Genomic DNA, 14,193 nt, shown 5'->3' with positions numbered 1-14,193 from the left:
GCAATCAATGGAATTGTAAGCAAAGTCTTAATGTCAACAGCACTTTGTCGGAGAATAGAAATATGGCTATATACCTACAGTGTAGGCCTCTTTTTGGTGCTTTTACAGGGAAGTGTTTGGTGTCTACAGTACAATGGAGTTAAAATAGTTTCAGAACTACAGTAGATGTCACGAGATTCACAAATGTATTTCCTGATTTGCATATAAATGTCACACGATTCCCGAATGTAAACGCTGTTAGATTTTTTTACAGACCAATGAATGTGCATTTACAAACCACTTAACATTTGTGAACATCCCTGAATTTATTTGTTGATTTTTGACACTTTCCTGATACCCAAATGCATTTTCTCTGCAGCCTATCAGATGTCTCTCACAATTTCATCCAATCGCATGAATGTAAGTTTGAGCGCATGATTGAATGTGACCACACTGCTTTACATGTGGGCAGTTATAACAGACCAGGAGAACAGTTATGACAGACTTCCCTGGATGTAGCCTAGCAGGCTAGTGTTTGTGTTTCTAGGGTCAGATTGCACTGTGTGCATGTGAGTTAGAGGCAAGCTCGAAAGCTTGTCTTGAGGAGTAAGAAGAAGATGTTTTTGTTTTTGAAAGGAAAAGCACGTATGCAAAAATCTCTCGCCTCTTCTCCAATCACTCAATCAGCTATGGGGTACACACAGGACACACACACACACACACACACACACACACACACACACACTCACAGGACACACAGCCACCAGATGTCAGCAGCCATCCGGGCACAAATGCACTAATAGGCAGAATGCTTGGTGTGTGTGTGTGTGTGTGTGTGTGTGTGTGTGTGTGTGTATGTGCGCGTAGGCGTGCGTGCACGCATGTGTGTTGGTATGTTTGGAGTCTGTCTCTGTACACATTATCTGTGGCATTATTTGTGTATTGTTTGTGTCATTTTTAATAATTGTGAGGTAGGCCTGCTTGTGTGCGTGGATAAAACAGAGTATGTGGGGAATTTGTCGTATGTGTGTGTGTGTGTGTTTGTGTAGCAGTAGTAGTATGGTGGGGTGTGCACTTTTTCTTGTGGTCGTCAACTCAAAGTTTTACCCCCCATGGTCTCCCCCAGCCTGTCTCTCCCGCGCGGGCGCCGGGGTGTCAGCCCGCTCTGTGCCACTTCATTTGCCGAGCTGCACCGCTGTGAGCGCAGACAGACAGATCAATCACCGCCGCGCTGATGGATCTCCGCGCGCAACACCACCGCCACCGCCGCCGACGACATCATCCTCTCGCCCGAGACGCGCTCCCTCGTAGCACACTCTCCCTCCGACAAAAGGGTATGCAAAGAGTGTAAATGGATGAACGGTTGATTAATTCTTGCCGGAGCCGCAGACGACATGCAGGAAATGTGTTTGTGTGTGTGTGCGCGCGCTGTCGACACAGTGTTTGCATGTGAAGTGTGTTCATGGATAAGTAAGGTTGTGAGCATGCAGGGGCATTTGCTAGGAGTTGAAAAACATTCTTCGCCCCGACCTGTAGGGGGGTCCGGGGCCATCCTCCCCCGGGAATTAAAAAAAAAAATCTGGCAGCTAGTGCACCATTTCCACGCAGTTTGAGACGGAGAGAGTTAGCCTAAAGACAGCCTTCATGGCATGCAGGACCCGTCGTCCATCTGACTTACATCATGAACATTAGCCCATTATACCACACTGCTTGCCTACATGAAAACACTTTTATGTCATCGTTTACCAATAAACCCGCGTCGGTAACGGAGAGAACATTTACGAGGTTATTATAGACAGAAACGACATGTGAACATTGTACTGCTTGACTGTCAGAAAACACAACGTCTTTCAAGCCTTTGTTTGGTATATGGCTTTGAAAAGTTTTCACAATTTCATTCCATTTTATAGCCACCTTCCTCTTGCCCAAATAGTTAGCAATAGCATTTGCCATTTTAGCAACTGTTTCTTCAGCCCCTCTAGCTTCCCGTGTGCCTCGTTGGCCTCACCTTTTACTTTTAAAAAAAGATTCTCATATCCATAGCTTTCAAGTCCTGCCTTAAAGTAAATTAGCTACCACTAGATGCCAACAATGACAATCCCTGTAATCCATTCGCTCTCCCGCTCTTTCTCGTGCTCGTGCTCCTGTGCTAAGTAGTGTTAAGAAGATCTGCTGCTTGAAGGTCCCTTGTCGAAATGATAGATGAATAGATCAGGGGCTAATTTTTGTTATTCTAATTTTTGTAAAAAAATAAAATAAAAATTAATAATAATAATAAAACATGAAATTATATATATATTGAGATTCGGCTCTGTTCATAACACATGGTTGCGAGGGTGCGTATGTGCCTGTGTGTGTGTGTGTTTAAGTTATGGCGCAGAAGTTCGGACCTCAGGCAATTCCGCTTGGTGACAGCAGGCAGCAACTTAAGGCCACAGACGAACTGGTGCCTGCGGAGGGCACAACAACGCAACGAGAGCGAGGCAGGGAAGAGGGCCGACAAACAATGAAATATGACGAAATGCTATACTGCTTAAATTCTATAGGCTATATGAAAATATTTATTGCATGACATCAAAAGATTGAATTCCTATTTTTTTATTAAAAAAAAAATTATAATCTACGAATGAATTATTTGGATGGGTATTTGAATATGTCACATTCTGCACAGTGGCCTGTGAAAAAAATGAACAAATCATTGTGAAGAAGCAATACTGATGAAAGATCAAAATTATTTGTTATGAATATTTAGTACAAAGAGATACGTCATAGCATTAATAAAAGGGGGGCACTGTGGCGCAAGCAGTAGCCCCGACCATTTACAGGCTTGAATGCCCACCGGGACACAGGTTCGAATCCGACCCGCTGTCATTTCCCGATCCCACTCCCTATCTCTTCTCCATCTCATTTCCTGTCCAAAAACCTTCACTGTCCTATCCGAAGAGTGGTTTACATTTTTTACCCTTAAAAAGGAAGCAAGTCAAGATATAGCACAGTTGGGTATTGTGATGATGGACTCACCAAAATGGCTGCCTTGAAGAGAGGTCGTTCAGCAGATATAACACACCACAGAACATTTCAAAGTTCTTTATGCTAGACAGAAGTTTACGTGACTACACAATACATTCAGGGATGGCTTTTACATGTCCAGGCTCAGGGGCCCATGGTTTCATAATCCGCCCATGAATACATTCCAACGAGAGACATAAGGGAACATGAGATGAATGCAACCATGACACAGTCGGCATGTTTTACTGTGTCAAACAGCACAACTCCAATTGTGACGCGGTTCACAAAGAGAGTGTTTGTGTAGGATAATAGTGAGAGTGCAACCGTTCAAAGAAAGAAAGTACATTTCACGGATGCTAGCATTTCTTCAAGGGGTGTGACGAAAGACAACTCAGATCGACTAATCAATTCAATTAGGATTTATTTATTTCTATAGTGTATTTCTATAGCCAAGGCGTTGTCTCAAAGTGCTTTACAGGGCTTAAGGCCTAAATGCCCCCTAGAGGAAGTTCAAGGTAACCATGGCAAGGTAAAGCTCCCTTTTAGAAGTGTAGTCCTTGATTATACTCCTTTACATTTTTCATCAAAATAACTTTTTTATATGGTATACGATTTTTTTTGTAAGAGCTACGAGGCTTTGAGAACGATAGGTCTGGTAAGGAGCTGCTGGAACACATGTACCTTTAAATGTCCTGATTTCTGAATGCCTGATAGGGTGGAGGACAGGTGTGTGTGTGTACGTGTGTGTGTGTGTGTGTGTGTGTGTGTGTGTGTGTGTGTGTGTGTGTGTAGTATGTGTGAGAGTATAAGAGCCGACGCATGTTGTTTCCGAGACTGTCTGTGTAAATGTGAGTATGTGTGTGTGGATAGGTAATAAGTGGGTGTGAGAGTATCATCGTGCGCGTTTGAGAGTGCCTGTTTGTGCGCATGTCTGTGTGTGTGTGTGTGTGTGAGAGAGAGAAAATGTAACAGCATGTTGTTGTGCATGGTGTGTGTAAGTGAGAGTCTTGGGAGAATGCGCTCTCTCTCATCAGGGTGTCAGTAGTGAAAAACGAGAGTGTCATGGCGGTGTCAGGGCTGCGGAATCAGATTGATGTGTGTTTGTGAGTGTGGCTAACCAAGTGTTTGCTTGCGTGTGTGTTGCACAGTTGCATTGTAGATATGTGTGTGTGTGTGTGTGTTTGTGTGTGTGTGTGTATGTGTGTGTGTGTGTTTGTGTGTGTGTGTGTGTGTGTGTGTGTTTGAGTGTGTGTTTGTGTGTGTAGGTGTGTGTGTGTGTGTGCGTGTGTGTGTGTGTATCTGGCACTATGGTGAGGAAGAGTTGTTAAGGCAGATGGTTAATATTGACTCTGTTTGTGTTGAAGGGGGCCTTTCAAACGACAAGACCAATTCATCACACACTTTCTGCACTCATATGAAAATATTAACACAAAACTCTGCCAACCCTGAAAGACAGAACCTGCTCTCACAGAACACAGATCACGGAACACAGAACACAGAACAGAACCAGCTCTCACAGAACACAGAACACGGATCACGGAACACAGAACACAGAACACAGAGCACAGAACACAGAACACAGAACACAGAACAGAGCCTGCTCTCACAGAACACAGAACAGAACCAGCTCTCACAGAACACAGAACACAACCTTCTATCACAGAACACAGAACACATAACAGAACCTGCTCTCAGAGAACACAGAACACGGAACAGAACCAGCTCTCACAGAACACGGAACACGACCTTCTCTCCGAGAACACAGAAAAGAACCTTTTCTCTCAGAACACAGATCACAGAACAGAACCAGCTCTCACGGAACACGGAACACAACCTTCTCACAAAAAACACAGAAGACAGAACAGAACCAGCTCTATCAGAACACAGAAGTCTGACCCCCTGTGTACAAGTGAGTACACTCCGGTGTTATATCACATAAAGGAGATCAAATTTGTATCACCTTTCCATAATTGCATAATTAAGTTGCAAAATTGAGAATTTGCTCTTATGAACAATCAAAAAACAAAATCAGACAGACTATGATGAAAATACAGGCCTCAAAGTAGAAACTCAACGCAACAAAAGTGTGATCACTGACACACAAGTCAGGAAGACTGTGAGCATTGAAATAAAATGGAGTATGTACACCTGTTCAAGGTTTCCAGTTAGCCTAATTGCATGAACATGGTTACACAATGACCTATGAACTTTCTAACAAAATACCTCTGGGGCTGTATTCGTAAAATGACGCCACAGACAGTGTGCTACTTGCACAATGTATCTCTGAAAAACAGATGTGCAAGTGTTTCAGTCACAGGGGTTATCAGTGGACCGCTCAGACAGTACAAAGGACATTACATAACATCAACCTCTGGACGGCATCCGAGAAAAAAAACTTTGTTTGCTCTTCGGGACAAAAAACTTTAAGATTGAACTTTTGCTTAAGAAGCCTGATGAATATTGGGAGCATATTATTTGGTCAGATGAGACCAAGATACATTGTTTGGCTCAGATGGAGTCCAGGGTGGTTGGTGTGAACCTGGCCAATCCACCTGTGCCATCACACATGCCATGAGTGCTCCGATGATGGCCCAACCAATTGCACCAGCTGCTACCAAGGTGATCTGTCGAGGCTTTTTATATTGTATATTAATAATAATAATAGTAATAATAATTAATTTTATTTGTAACACATGTGGCCCATCACTGTAGTCTGTTTGCACTTTTTTTCCCTTTTCTTTTTTTCTCCTGCATCTTTCTCTTTCTTCATCTCTCCACGTTTGTACCTCCCTCTCCGTATTCCTCCCACCCTCCGCATCCCTCCCTCCTTCTCTGTGGCCCCTGCAGATGGCTCTGGAGTGGACAGGTATTTCTTCGAGGGGCAGTGTCGTGACTCATGTCCCGAAATGGGCCACTTCCCAAATCACCGGCAGACGCGGAGTGTGTGTAAGGCGTGCCCAGAGAACTGCCGCGTGTGTGTGTGTCCACTGAGAAGTGTGTGTGTGTGTCCACTGAGACGTGTATGCACTGCAGCCCTGGCTTATAAAGGCAATATGAAACCTCTAAGTGCTTCATCATTAGGTGAGTAAGAGACATCTGTAAGCACATGTAAAGTAAACACTTAGACACACAAAGAGAAAAACTCACTCATTACTTCAAGACTGTGTTTGAACTTTTAACGATCTAAGGCACACACAAACAACTTTCTCAAACAATGTGGCTCGAAACACACTCTCCCTCCCTCTGCAGTCCATCACTCACAGATAAAAAACAGACATATGTGTGAGTGTGTGTGAGTGTGTGTGAGTGTGTGTGAGTGTGTGTGTGCGTGTGTGTGTGCATCCCCAGACAAACAAACCCATTCATTAATGCAAGCACATCCTCATCCATCTCCCTAGCCGTCATCACATTACCATACTCTAAGAGAGCGGATGTCTGCAGAGCAAACACCTCGTGTAGGGCACATTAATCAGAGCATCACTCTAACCCCTCTCTGTGCTGCACCACAACAGGAGGCCTGGAGCGGGCGTGCACACACACACACACACACACGCACACACACACACACACACACTAGTGTGGGTACCCCTTACATACTCTCAGTTCTCTCTCTCTCTCACACACACACACACGCACAAACTTACACTTACATTTCCTACTCACATTTACACATGTAGACACATACACACGCGCACATTTAATCATATTGACACATAGTTACAACTACATACTCAGTAATGTTTTCTCTCATTCTCATGTTTCTCACACATACACTTACAAGTGCACATACACTTTCCACCTCAGCCTCATTCATAGAGTAAGGCTTCAGCACATTACCGATTACACGGTCAGGTCTTTATTACTAAGCCCATGAGATGGAGACGTTCTAATACACATAGACTGTAAACTTGCTGTGACATTGAGTAATAGATGTGTGCCCTACATTTGAAAGTGACTATTGCTGCCTATTCTAACAGCAATGTGCTTGTTTTTGAACACAACTTACAAGATATCGCTCTGTGGAGAATGGACCTAGAAGTGAACCGGCGCCCTCTAGTGGACATATCTGTACACTACTTTGAATCTCAGTAAGGCATCTACAACTCCAGGCGGTTCAAGGTCACTTCAGCACACCAAGTCCACCAAAATCACTTTTGAAAGTTTGTATGAAAACATGTCAGACTATCTAATTAAAACATCCCTCATTAGTTGGTTCGTTTTCATTCCTGCTATTGCTGACTGATTTGATGCGGCGTGTCACTGTGTGCCAATTCTGTGGGTATTGTCTTACCCCTACAGCTAGCACTTTCTCCTACAACTTTCCTGAATTTGGCCAAGGTGGGCTTTTCCCTGTTCTCTGTCAACAGACAGTTGTATAAAATGTGCAAGAGTGACCCACTCAGAATCTCGGACACTCCACCGATGAAACATGAGTATCAAGATCAAAGGTGACATGAGAAGCAAAGTGACTACACCTACTGGCAGGTGTTTTGTCAAGTAGGTCTATGTGCCAAAAGTCCTTGACGATGATGTCACCTGCTTGATGGTCGTCATGGTAAATTTCAGGTTAAAAAAGCAGGTAAGTAAGACACATATCATTGTAAAACGTATGTGTGTGCGTCCATTCCCCAGGCCTACTGTAAGACAGCAGTGTCAGGCAGGATGCGGCAAACTTTCCAGAGCTGAGTGCCGACTGCTGACAGAGGATGGCAGACTTTTATTTTGCCATTTTATATCGGAACTCCAAACAATAAACTTCCCCTAGGCTGCATCATGGTCAGGTAGACTACCTAGAGTAAAGGTTCGCACAAACATCAGTGAATAGATACAAAACAAGCAAGCTTCGTTTTCACAAATGTACATTCAAATTGTAAGTGTTTTATTTACAGTTATCTGGTGGTAAGCACGTGGTAAAATGGCTGTTTGACCATGGTTCCTATGTTATCCCAAACGACGTTGAAATAAGGCTTTTATTTTGAATTGTTTCAACTCCGCTCCGCTTGGCCGACAGCGAGAGTGCTAGCTAAGGTCATTGGTCGCGCAACATAGGGCTGTTAGCTGGCTAAAGTACCTACGCACATTACCGGGAAGCGGCGTCGGTAGTGGTTCGTACTCGGCACAAAGAGGGAAACCGATCAACGTGCGAGTTTTAGCGTTAGATGTGTAGCCTAAATTCGTAACGTTAGTTAAGCTGAAGTGTCAGTCCAACTTGATAACCGGCAACTCGTTTAGCTGGTTAGCATATCTATCTAGTTATGTACGTGGTCTGAGGAAATCATAAAACACGTTTCTAATTGTAGAAAGACAGAGGCTAAGTTTACCATTAACCTATTTTACTTGAATGCAAACTAACTAAGGTTACGTTTGTTGTTGACTGTTAAATAAGTCCGGTTATCTCGTGAGTTATTTGCTAGTTGAGGTGATTTACGTCATCACTGTCAAAGCTAGCTAGGACCCTTCAAGTCAAAATGAAAAGTCTTCCTTATTTTTGCCGAGGAGAAGTGGTCCGTGGATTTGGGAGAGGAAGCAAAGAGTTGGGTATCCCCACAGGTAAGCTAACGTTGAGGACATTAACGTTAAATCAATATAAGGTAGCTAAGTTAAATAACGCTTTCCTTTAACGTTACATCAGCCACCTTCTCGAATAGTGCTCTTCTTACTCAATGATGATTGATACCACTGGTGTCGGGCTGCTCTACCCGGTTGGTCACCTAGCTAGCTGGCTTGCGTTACTTAATCTGATGTGAAGATTTTAAACAGTACACTGACTCTCCACGATTTCCAGTCAGTGTTGATTTTGTTTCTTAACTATCTCTGTTCGCAAAGATAACTTCTACGTTACCGTGACCATAGCCTCGTTGTGGTAATTCAGTATCTGTCCCACAACAGATGTGCTTGTCAGACGACTGAATTAAAGTTAGTAGTATTACAATTAAGAAGGTGTTTTTAAATGTGGTCAGTGGCCTTAACGGGGTTTCGTATTCTGCGTCATATCAAACCTCACCGCTGGTCATGGGGCCATCGCTAACGTAGTCTAAGCATGTGACGTCAGTGTGACAGGTCTAGTTTAGTTAAACCTTTAGTTTGTGAATGAATGAATTGTAACCCTAGTGGGTGAACAGATCCATTGCTGAGTCAATCTACCGCCCTTGCGGTTGATTACCTGTCAGTGTTTTCTTTTGTGGTCTGTTTTGCTTACTTTACTTTCCTTAGAAGGTTCATTGTAACTAAGGACTGCTTGACCTTTGATTGAGCTGAAGTCATTCATGGAAGGTACAGAGCCAATGCCCGTAGGCCTGGGTCTGAAGTTAGAGTACCCGGCTTTATGCCAAACGTGTCAGCTCAGTAGCTGCAGTGTTCGCTGGCCGTCTTGGTTTGTGTTTGTGGTTATGCAATGTTGTTGAATGTGCCCTGCCTAGGTGACGGTATTGTACTTGTATGGTAACTATGATCGGTGATGTTTAGTCTAGATTCGGGGTAATAGTTGACCAGGGTGTGTGGGAATTCATGACATGTAGTGTCTGGCTCTGTGGACAAGGACAGATTATGAAACCATGGGCCTCTGGGCCTGGACATGTAAAAGGCCCCCCCTTTCGTGCACGCACCCGCTAAAACAGGAAAACATTACTTAAATGTAATGACATTTTATTTCAACAGCACAATAAACTAAATTCACCTGTACCTCAACAGGATTTACAGCGCACATACACATGATCCAACACAGCAGCGCAGGTTACACTGAGTTAAAGCCAACAGCAAATTAACAAAATACACAAATAAGAGATTCAATAAAAACTTCTTCACGCAGAGGCTCAGGTTTAGGGGCCCCCTGAGCTCATGGGCCCCTGGGCCTGGGTCCGGTAGGCCCGCTCGGTAATCCATCCCTGTCTGTGCTCTGTGTGTGTTGCAGCTAACTTCCCAACATGCGTGGTGGAGCAGCTACCTGCTGACATCAGCACAGGTATCTACTACGGGTGGGCCAGCGTGGACAATGGTCCTGTGTACAAGATGGTGATGAGCATTGGCTGGAACCCGTACTACAAAAACACAATGAAATCTATGGTGAGAGACAGCAAACTGCCACACTCATGCATACACACTTACTCTCTCTCTCACACACACACACACACACACACACACACACACACACACACACACACACACACACCCCCCCTGTAAACACTACAATACTTCAAAACAACAGAGAGAAGTCTATTGTGAAATACGTCGACAGCAGGACAATTTTCTACATACATTCAGAACCCCTTGTGTGATTTTTTTAGGAGACTCATGTGATTCACACCTTCAAAGAGGATTTCTACGGGCAGACCTTGAGCGTGGTGATGATTGGCTACATCAGACCGGAGAAAGGCTTTGACTCTTTAGGTACGTCAAACTCAAGCACAAATGTGACTCCATGCACTCACAAAGAACTAGGGGTGGGGGAAAAAATTGAATCTCTCTAAAAAACGATTCCCTCTCGATTCAGAAAAGTTCATAATAATAGTTTTTTTTTTATTACAAAATCGATTTAAAATCGATAATCGATTTAAAATCGAATCGTTGACCTCGGAATCGAATCGTGAGGTGCCAATAGATTCCCCACCCATACAAAGAACTGTTAGGCTTTAAGTATTAATGGTGCCATCTACAACAAGAAGTCACTGTGACTCAATGGACATTTATGAAACGACCTTGTGGTCAACATGCGAACCTTTACATTTAATTAGATACTGGCATTAACACTCGCTTATAGTTAACAACAAACTAAACATGTCACTGTCCAGGTAATTATAGACAGCACTGGATATACTCAGTAAGGATGGAGTGAGTACTCCGGCGTGGTGATAAACCGCACATGAAGACTTCACATCACTAAGGGCTGTAATAGAAGAATGGCCAAGATTTATAAGAGTTCATTGTGAGGCATAAGACAATTACACGCATGCGTCCCTTGTGACACACACACACACACACACACACAAACACACACGTCACCATAACGACCACATAAAGGCTGTATTTTTCTCTGCCTTCTTTGACTTCTTTGTCTTCTTTCCTTCTCAAGCCTTATGCAGTGTCTCTCAGCAATTCAGTCGGAAGTTAGAAAATGATTTATTTAGTCCCTATTCAGCACTTATCGCTCAACTCAGAGCACATATTTATGTTGCTTTAATTCTTGTCCTAATTTTTAGAACTGACATCTCAAATCATGTTCTCTCCTAATGGCAGGGGTGCTAAAGTCAACAGGTCATAAAGCAATGGACCCTTCCGCAAACTCCACCCCCCTTAGCAACGCTTGCTATATCAGTTAAGCATTCACGTTTCCCAGGTTCTCAGCATTGGTATGAATGGCGTGGTAACATGTTTTCAACCGTGTCAATTTCAGCTCTACCCAAAGAAATCACAAGCATTTTTTGGAAAAACGGCAAGATCTCAGATCGAAGCAGGCCAAAGGATCTGCAATATGCTTATATAGGCTACAACCACGACATTACATGCCGTGTTTGTAGACAGACAAATGCTAAGGCTAACAGGTTCATTCCAGCTGTGTTTATTTTTTCTATTACCTACACAGTCGCCGCTACGCAAACATGTAAGGTGGTAAAACTGAATCGTATTTTAAGCAAGGGTTTTCTCACGTTTTCGATGCAGTGGGCAGATTTTAGCGACATAGCTTCTTGGAACAAAGTAGGTGCTTCTGTTTACGTTGCTGACATTCAGCTGATGGGGGGGTCGTCCACATTGTTTGATCCACAGCAGGCATTTCTCTTTCTGGGTCTTGGGTTTCGGGAAGGGATAAAATGTTACCCCTCCCTCCAGCCTTTTTGGATATCGGCTGTCAGAATTACACACTCCATAAGCGCAACGTTTTATTTTCTCTTCTCGAGCAGACGTCTCTCTCATTGACTTCCATTCATCAAAATGGCTTGCTTGACTGAGGTCCCGAGCTTAGTAACCGTTGCTATGCTATGATTGATCAGTTACTGTTTTGGGGAGTGGTCGCGGAAGGGTCAATTAGTTTCAAAATGAGAATACTTATCAGAACTGCTGAAAATGCATCCGATTAGGCATTCCTGCTTTTTTATTGTCTTGTTTTTTTACTTATTTCAAATATGAACCCACATGAGCCCAAAGCCAGCAGTTTGATGTGACCGTGTGACTTCTGCATTGTCTCCCAACCAGTATTGGGTAATATAATACTAACCACACACTAATAGTTAAGATAAATTTATTTTGATTTCATGTTTTTTTTTTTTTTTTTTTTAAATCAGACACTGACAATGTACAACATTATCTGTATCTGTTCCTCTGATATGTTTTTTTTTTTTCTGATCATTTTTTCAAATCAACTGCTGGGTAGCTGTTACACCGAGCTGCAATTTTGTTTCAAACCTGGAATCACTGACATGTGGTATACAAGCAAACGAGCAGACGTAGTGACGTTTACTTATTCGACTTTTTGTGTGTCCGTGCAGATGCTTTGATCACGGCCATCCGCAATGACATCGAAGAAGCCAATCAGAAGCTGGAACTTCCTGAGCACCAGAAGCTGAAGGAGGACAACTTCTTTAAGGACCCTCTTGACACGCCAGTGGACAAAACCTCAACGTCTACGGCAGAATCGACGTTATCAACAGAATCAAAGCATATCATGAATGGCCACTAATTGTGTGTGTGTGAGCAAGCTCTGCTGGTATGTATGTGTGTGTGTGTGTGTATGATCAGTGCATTCAACCTTCCAGAGTTCGAACAGGGGGTGTGAAAGAGTTGGAGAGGAGAGAGCTGATGATTTGGGGAAAGAGTGAGAGATAGATGAGGGTTGAGAGAGTGAGAGATAGATGAGGGTTAAGAGAGTGATAGTTGGAGAGGAGAGAGCTGGTGATTTTGGGGATAGAGTGAGAGCTAGACGAGGGTTGAGAGACTGAGAGGAGGGAGGACAGAGAGCTCTTATCTGAGTGGCTTAGTGGTGGAAACTCCCAGGGGAAAGTCTATCAGCTCAGGGTCATAGAGGAGAGGACAGGAGGGGCCTTTATCTCTGAGAGGGAGAGAGAGAGAGCGCGAGAGAGAGAGAAGGTGCTGGAAGAATTCCCCAAGGTGACTGCCGGTGGCAAAAACAGTCTGTAAATATTTCAGATCAGATCAGTTGATCAATTTATAAATATTTTGATTTGTATAGACGAGAGTATTTATGATTGTGTGATTGTGCGTGTGTGTGATTGTGTTATTGTGTGTGTGTGTGTGTGAGACCCCCAGAGGCACTTATCCCGCGGCCTATCATGGCAGTATGCACCTGTACCTTAGACCCGAGAGTCCGCAGACTTGAAACAGCACTAGCTGAGCCCCTCTAGTTTCTGTGAGGAGTGGAGACGTGCTCGTCACAGTCTGTCCCCTCTTCCAGCCATAATCAGAGATCGACCAGGGGACCCGTACGAAGGCCATAATCAGAGATAAACCAGGGGACCTGTACGAAGGCCATTATCAGAGCTAGACTAGGGGACCTGTACGAAAGGCCAGCCTGTCTGAAGATCTTTTATTTCCTCTCAGTCTCAACTGTCAACTGTTTATGCACTAGAAATCATCCGTCACCACTGTCATGCATACTTAAATACACACATAGTCACAGTCCTGTCACAGAAAAAAAAAGAAGTTACTGTGTTTACCTGTGCGCTACGGACCTCAAGTGAAAACAAACTAATCAAAGAACAAAGTGAAAGGCTCTATCCACTATGCTTCCTGTTTTAACATTTCAGTTATTTGCCTATAAGTGTGTATGAGTGTGTGTCTGAGGGAAAACCCTTCTGTTTGCTGTGAGTCTGTCTCCAGGGACCAGCCTTACTGTGTGTGTGTGTGTGTGTGTGTGTGTGTGTGTGTGCACCTAATTATCCTGCCTGCAACTGTATGCCTCTGCCTGGTATCCTGTCATAATTAAATAAGTGGAATCTGTTTGCTGGTCTCTGTCCATCTGTTCGCTACCCCCTCATGCCTATGACCTGTACTGTAAAGCGTACATTCCCTTGAAGCACAGTAAACATTAAATCCAGAACAGAATGCAATCGATTCAATCCTGTAGGGAAAAGAACACGCAGAATTGTTTGTTCAGTAACTCATTTATTTTGTCAGCCTTTGGCCATACCATACCGTGACCCTTTATCCATTTTCCACGTGTATATGCGTGACTCAATTTCAAAAGAGAGATCTTGA

The 14,193-nt window shown here is 43.5% G+C and overlaps 1 protein-coding gene across 2 annotated transcripts; it reads left to right on the top strand.

Moving 5' to 3' along the window:
• Positions 1 to 8,033: 8,033 nt before the first annotated feature.
• Positions 8,034 to 13,935, top strand: rfk (riboflavin kinase). Of its 2 annotated transcripts, XR_013968901.1 has the most exons (5): positions 8,034 to 8,538; positions 9,899 to 10,050; positions 10,272 to 10,374; positions 12,468 to 13,389; positions 13,427 to 13,935. XR_013968901.1 is itself a non-coding variant. In XM_080852256.1 (4 exons), exons 1-4 carry the CDS (start codon positions 8,457 to 8,459, stop codon positions 12,656 to 12,658), a joined length of 528 nt encoding a protein of 175 aa, XP_080708382.1. In that variant the 5' UTR covers positions 8,034 to 8,456; the 3' UTR covers positions 12,659 to 13,935. The 2 variants fall into 2 exon arrangements, 1 of the variants encoding a protein (XP_080708382.1); XM_080852256.1 differs by having other exon boundaries at positions 12,468 to 13,935.
• Positions 13,936 to 14,193: the final 258 nt, after the last annotated feature.

Source organism: Sprattus sprattus (genome assembly GCF_963457725.1).
Source record: "Sprattus sprattus genome assembly, chromosome: 15".
Taxonomy (NCBI): Eukaryota; Metazoa; Chordata; class Actinopteri; order Clupeiformes; family Clupeidae; genus Sprattus; species Sprattus sprattus.
This window is presented reverse-complemented; position numbering and strand designations above follow the sequence as displayed.